Source organism: Pundamilia nyererei, unplaced genomic scaffold (genome assembly GCF_000239375.1).
Source record: "Pundamilia nyererei isolate P.nyererei 1_Seehausen unplaced genomic scaffold, PunNye1.0 scaffold00060, whole genome shotgun sequence".
In the NCBI taxonomy this organism is placed as follows: domain Eukaryota; kingdom Metazoa; phylum Chordata; class Actinopteri; order Cichliformes; family Cichlidae; genus Pundamilia; species Pundamilia nyererei.
The window spans coordinates 116175-122933 of NW_005187461.1; the positions used below are offsets into that span (position 1 = coordinate 116175).

The window sequence follows — 6759 nt, forward strand, 5'->3', positions numbered from 1 at the left end:
TGTTTTCTTTCCTTGCAGCCAACCAAAAATAAAGCGGGTGAGGATTATCTGTAACCTTTTATTCTATTTCCACCTTTATCTTTATACGTGCACATGGATCTACAGCAAATGTCTTTAACTTCTCCTGCAGCTGCAGTGAAAGATGCAGACGAGGTTTCAGAGGAAGGGTAAATGTTTTTGTCCATCAGCATCTTTGTGTCTCGCGGCATGCACAGTTGCTGACTTCTACCTGTCTGCGTGCGCATCCTTTACAGCCAAGCGCAGACTGGAGTATTGGGCTGGTTTTCTAATGGGTTCGTCAGCGCGCTCCCACAGCCTGCGGGCAGCCCCCGACTCAGCAGAGCCAACTCTGAAGCCAAGGTAAGTCTGCAGATGACTGGAGTGAGTTTCTGTGAAGTCGTAGTCGTAGGAGATGATCTATAAAACACAGAATCTAAGCTGCTCGTCTCCCTTACGATGTGGAAATGTCCTGAGCACAGTTTAATAGTATTTTATAAGGTACATCATCATTCAAGGCGTTTCTAACAGAGCACCTTTTTTCCAACACCAAATGTTCACACAGTTTGCCGGGGGCTCGTGTCCTAAGGAGCTGCTGTAAATGAGGCTAATGAACAGCTTTATTCCAGCGACACTAGCACGCATAAACTCACCACTGTGGCTCCTTCTCATGAAGAAATCCTCACGTGAAGCTGAGTTTGTGCAGCTTGTACAGTTATTAGTTCAAATTACCAAAAGAAAGCAGAAGCACCTCCTCATGATCACCTCGCCAACCATGTGACTGATGAACCAACACACACGAGTGTGTCACAATCATTGCATTTGTTTTGTTGGTGTAAAGATGCACTTTTTCTGAGCTGTTTTATTTAAGGTTCATTTTATTTTCTATGCTTCTCTCTTTGTTTCTATATATTCAGTCCGGAGAAGATGGAGACAGGTACAGTATGACTGAACATGAGTTTATAATGAAGTCGCATGAAATCAAATGAAATCGTGCCTCCCTGTCAGGTCTGGAGTGATCACCTGGGTCACTCAGGGTCTGACCAAAGTGCTGCCTCAGCCTGACGACAAGTACAGAGAGACTGAGAAGGACTCGAAGGACGAGGAGCACACGGAGGTTAGAAAACAAAGCCAGAGAATATTTAACATTTAAAAAGTGTCAGTTTGTCCTATGAGCACATCGTCTCTGTGCAGCATGTTTGTCTTTAGGAAACAACAACACCAACACTAAACTTACTGAGTGTTTAATAGAGTTCAATGAACAGTTAAATCAGCCACACTGTGAAGCAGCGTGATGCTGTCCCACAGGCTTAAAAGACTAATCGCGTATAAGGATCAAGGGTATAAAGGAAGTTGGGGGGTATCCTGTTAAACACCTTCACTGCTATCTAAACCAGGGCACCAACACTGATAAACAAAACAACACCGACATCCTGCACCTGCCATCGTCTCTGTGTTACAGCTTCTTTTAATCTCTTTCTGTCTGCTGTTCCAGGTGTACGACGTAGCCACGATGCCAGGTACGTTCCACAATCATGCAAACACACTGCATGCATGTTTCTAAAATCACCCTTGATGATTATGCAGTGAGTTAATAACAAAATGCATGAATGAAATGTGTGTGGGGGGGTTTAAACTCAGATTTCGATCCACTTCCCCACATCCCTGTGGTGGAGATGGTGTCAGACGACGAGGACACAGAGAGTTTGGCCCCTCACTTTCCTCCCAAGTGAGTGTAAACCACCTCCTGCTCCACGTGCACACATGGCAGCCGTAGCGAGGAATAATCTGCACCGCGTTGTCTGAATTGCACCCCAAACACTTACAGGCGTCCTAATATTAAATACACACTAATGACACAAATCACCGAGTTAAATATTCTGCAGACGTTCAGGAGGCCCCCTTGCACGCTCTGTTTCAGTGTGGTGACCTGGATAAAGCAGATAGTTCCTCAGCCGGTCATACTGCCCCCTGGTGCTGTGCCCGTGGAACCGTCAACCAAGTCCTCCTGCACCTCTCTGGATAAAAGTAAAGAAAGCCTGAAAATCCCAGTTTAACAGCCAGAAACTGTGACTTTGTTTGAGGATATATTTTTTGTAAAGTGCTTCATGTTGTCTGCTCCACAGTTCTGTCTCCGCCGCCTGAATCGCTCAGTGGAATCTCACTGGATACTGAAAGCAAGGCCTCTGGGTAAGTCTTGAATAACATCCACGTGGATGAAGCGGGACTTGAGAGTGCCTCCTTTTTAGCAAAGCAGCATTTTGGGGGTTGCTCGTGGTAGATGTGTTTGCACAGTGTGCGGCACACTCCTGACACTTGGGTTTCTGCTCCACAGTGTGGTGAACTGGTTTGTGTCAGGGCTGGGTCTGAAGATGCCGCAGCCTGTTTCTCCATCCAAGGATGAAGCTACTGTAAGTTGTGGGGAACAAACAACAAAACCCTGACACCTGATTTTTCTTCTGCCATCTACTGATTTATGTGTCCCCTGTTTCAGACGGTACCTGAACTCATTCAGAAAGGTGAGTTTTTCCTGTCAGTACTTTTGGATCCTGAGCGCCACAGTTCACAGTTCAATCAGCTGGATTGCTATTCTGTGTTTTCTAATTCTAGAGAAGAGCGTAGAGTTTGTAGAAAAGAACAGAACAGAGTGAACCCGTCTCATCACCAGTAAAAACTCTATTTTGATTTTGAACAGCTCCTCTGCATCAGTGTGACATTTGCAGACTCTTGCATGCATGCTTTCTGTTGAAGCAGCTTCTTGTTTTTTCCTTATAGTTAATGAAGAGGTGTTTTGGTCGGACGGTCGGAGCCTAACTCAGTCCCTCTTCTCCTTCTGTTTCAGGGGGGAAGGTGCTGCGAGCCCCTTAAACAGCAGGAGGAGACGACTGGGGGATGCTCTGACCCGCACAGATAGACCAATAGGCTCATTGAACTGTCAGCAGACAATAGGGACTATAGGCAGCTGTGAATGAACACACATGAACATAGTAATATCTTAAACTCACCTTACTGTACTCTGTGCAGTTTAATATGAATGTAAACGAAATATAACACAGAAAATGTGTTTTATCCTGTAATACTCACATTTCCTGTTTCATACCGGAGCTTTTAGAAGTCGCCGTTTGCTTGGAATTACTGTAGGCTGTGCACCCAAAATCATTTCAATGCTTTTTTCTCTTAAATGACTGTAACAGTGATGTCCAGTCATGGTTTGGAGATTACATTTGCGGCTCCAAAAACGGGCTGTGACATTACTGTAACGTTCCCTGCGTCAGGGTGCGTCGTATGTTCGTGTTGCCATTTCACTATAAAAAACAGCAGCAAGAGACACTGTAACAATCCTGATGTACCTACCATAGAGTTACACACCTTTTTATCCTTGATATGATGATTAAATGGCAGCTATGTTCAGTTATTATTGTGTCTCTAAAGGACCTGCGTATTTAATTTTAGTCCTGTTTCTTCAGAATATTTTGTGTTTTTTTGCTTAAAGAAAGTTGAGCTCAGTTTGGTTCTTGGTCATGTTGCTGTATATTTCAAACTTAACATCAAGCAGAGCCTGCACGAGTCAGTGTAAGACGAGCTGCAGCGTGAGGCTGGTTTGATCTGCGTATGTATCTGCTGTGTAGCCTTGAACTGTGAAATGTGGCCTGGGGGTGTGTTGTGATTTAATGAATGTAGTAAACACTGTAATGGAAGCATGAAGTGAGAATAATAAAGGATCAGTGTGTGAACTGATTTTGTGGCGCTTTCATCAATAACGCCGATAACTGAGAGGTCTTCGAATCCTAACAACAACATTTCCTACCACCAATGAAATCGCAGCTGACGATAGAATTATAAGAGGATTATACTAGTTAAGGTTAAATCCCCCAGTTTTACCAACCAAACAGTTCTCATGCTTATCGCCCTCTCACAGCATCAGCCAAACTCAAACCAGACATGGTGCTGGAAGACGTGGAGTCGGACAACGAGGGCCAGCACAAATGTGCAGATGCTCCCAAAGCTCAAGCTCCGTCCGCATCCCTGGTTCCACCATCACCTGCACCCCAGCAGCAACAGGAAGTGACACAACCCTCACAGTCGCTTTCAGTGGAGTCACAGAAATGCAGCGCCGCCCCTCCAGAGCCACAACCGTCAGAGAGTGCCACAAAAGTATCTCTGGAAGATGCAGAGACCCAGACAGGCCGCTGGACGCCGTTTATTGAAAACATCAAGAAGGAGGCCGAAGGGGTGGCGTTGGCTACCATGGAGGAGCGGTAAGGAGGGCGGACAAATGAAGAGAAACAGCTGCGTCCCTTATCAGATACTGAATGTTTACATCCATCATTGTAGCACCTGGATGCTTTTTTAAAGATATTCTCTGCTGTCATATTTAACACCTTAAGACAATGAAAACAGCCAACAGCGAGAAATGAACCTGATTTAATGTAAGACACGAGATTTTCTTTATCATCAAATGATATTTAGCTCACAGCACAAGCATTTTGTCCTGTTTTCCTTCAGTCTGCTTCAGGAGAGGGTGGAGATGGCCCGGATGGCTGAAGAGGTTGCCAGGCAGACAGCTGAGATGGCCGTTAGACAGATGGCCAGTGAGGGACAGTCCATCAAGCTCTCGCTGGGGAGTCAAGAGCTCCTGGAGGAGCCTGAAGCCGAGTAAGACGGTGTACCCAGAGCAAAAGTTTGTACATATGCTCAGGTTAGCTTTGGCAGCCAGAGCCTGTTTGCGATTTGACGTGAGGCTCCATGTCCACTCTGACCAGGCTGCCGGTGCCGCTAGAAGAGGAGAGCGAGGTGGAGATCAGCAAAGCCCCAGAGTAAGAATTCAAATAAGAGCTTCCTGGTTGTTAACGTCGTTGTAGGACTTTGTCTGTGTCACCGTGCATATCATAGTAGTCTTGTGCTGTGCATAGCAGATGTGCATAAATGCTGATGTTGTTGCTGCTGTTCCCCCGATTGACCCAGCAGCTTGTTGAAAAATAAGTAGCAATGCAACAATATAATATACAGGTTACTTTAAGCTGCAGTCAGGACTTTATTAGGTTATTTGATAGGAAATAAAGGATGTTGTACTAATAAATACACATAGAATAGTGTGTAACCGCATCTTCCAGCAACGTCATGCATTTTCATAAACTTTATTACTTTCTATACCTTTGGGCAGTTTAATGTGTGGACGTCTGCAGGCCTGTGCTACCATCAGTTTCTAGCAAAGTGAATTTTATGTCCTTTTATTTATCCGCACAAAAAGTGCTCATGATATTAAAAATGTGGTTTTTAAGGGAGTTTCAGTTTCAGCTTTCTTTGTCATATGCAAGTTAGCACAGGGTCAACATTGTGTCTGTGTCTGACAAGCTCAACAACAAATCTCTCAGCAGTAGAAAACAGTATAACAGACTGTTATACATATAAATGTACACATGTTTAAATAAAGACATTCTGAGCACTAAACTAAACTTTACAGAGAGAAATAGAAAGTGACGGGTATTGAGGTGTGCGTGTGTGTGCGTGTGCGCGCGCGCGCATGTGTCGGGGGGGGGGGGCAACGTAATTGCACGTAAGTGGCAGGAGTGAGCAGCAGTACAAGATGGGCAATAGAAGTAGTAACAGTTTATAATAACGCAGAACAGAGCGCAGACACGGTGACATGTAGCTCAACTCCTTTGTAAATCTTGTTGACTAAAGTCTGTTTATCAATACGAGCATCGATATTAGACATAAAGAAAGAAATAATCACTCTCTGTTACGACACTAGCACGGTCATTTTGTTATCAGCAGGTCCAAATCCCGCGGGTTCTCGTTATGTGATCTTTGCATCACATCACTGTGTCGTAGCAACCACAGCTTCCCTTGGCAACAGCGGACCCTCTTACCTCCGCGCGCCCGCCTCGTTTCCTCCTCTCAGCTGTTGCCCCGGTAACCCCGCGCACCTGCTGCAGCTGCTCCGCGTCCCTGGATTAAAGATGGACGGACATATCGGAACAGAACCTTTTCCTCGTTGTTTTTCTCATATTCCTAAAACCACCTGATGCAGTTTATGCGTCTCAGCAGCCGAATTAACGCGTGTCGATGCTGGTGGACATTTTTCTGTCGGGACTAATAAAGGTAAACACAGCCTATTTAAAAAACGTGACGCTGAAGCTTACAGAGTTTCTATTTATCATAACTAACGTTTTTCATGTGTAAACAGTAACTCGTGTACAGAGTGAGCTTTTCTGCTACAGGTGGTCACAAAGTCGGTAAATTTGTGCTCAAAGAGAGAAAACAGAAGCTGAAGTTTCTTCATCCACAACAAATATTTCTGATATCCAGTAAAAAGCGTGACGGCTTAAATGACTGTAACCTGGTTTATGTGTCACGTTGGAACCTGCTGAAATATAAAAATAAATAGCAGGAACCAACTCTGTCATAATTGAAGTCTATGAAATGTGATTTTACTGTAATCTCATAACATTAAAACAGAGGAGAACCTCTCCTAAACTTTACGATTAAATTGACTTCCACAATAAGCAGTTCACACACTCAGTTTACAGCCTATTAGGGTCCAAATCCTCATTTGCAGTATGTGTCCAGCTAACAATAACAGCACTGTAAGAATCTGCCAACACAACCAGCTGTGACCAGTGTTGGCCAAGTTACTTGAAAAAAGTAATCAGTAACTAATTACTGATTACTTCCCCCAAAAGTAATCCCATTACTTTACTGATTACTTATTTTCAAAAGTAATTAATTACTTAATTACTTTAGTTACTTTTTAAAACA

The 6759-nt window shown here is 44.1% G+C and overlaps 1 protein-coding gene across 4 annotated transcripts in view; it reads left to right on the forward strand.

Annotated features, from left to right (window-relative positions):
- Nucleotides 1–6759, forward strand: part of LOC102206288 (cyclic nucleotide-gated cation channel beta-1) — a 21559-nt gene that overhangs the window by 1838 nt on the left and 12962 nt on the right. For 3 of the 4 annotated variants that reach the window (XM_005734726.1, XM_005734728.1, XM_005734729.1), the window contains exons 3-16: nucleotides 19–37; nucleotides 131–167; nucleotides 255–360; nucleotides 915–934; nucleotides 1006–1114; nucleotides 1493–1517; nucleotides 1639–1726; nucleotides 1919–2025; nucleotides 2100–2187; nucleotides 2333–2408; nucleotides 2492–2516; nucleotides 3917–4256; nucleotides 4504–4653; nucleotides 4761–4814. In XM_005734726.1, coding sequence (XP_005734783.1) covers nucleotides 19–37; nucleotides 131–167; nucleotides 255–360; nucleotides 915–934; nucleotides 1006–1114; nucleotides 1493–1517; nucleotides 1639–1726; nucleotides 1919–2025; nucleotides 2100–2187; nucleotides 2333–2408; nucleotides 2492–2516; nucleotides 3917–4256; nucleotides 4504–4653; nucleotides 4761–4814 — 1244 coding nt within the window. The remainder of the gene's footprint in view (nucleotides 1–18; nucleotides 38–130; nucleotides 168–254; nucleotides 361–914; nucleotides 935–1005; nucleotides 1115–1492; nucleotides 1518–1638; nucleotides 1727–1918; nucleotides 2026–2099; nucleotides 2188–2332; nucleotides 2409–2491; nucleotides 2517–3916; nucleotides 4257–4503; nucleotides 4654–4760; nucleotides 4815–6759) is intronic. The other variant, XM_005734727.1, reaches the window with a different exon arrangement.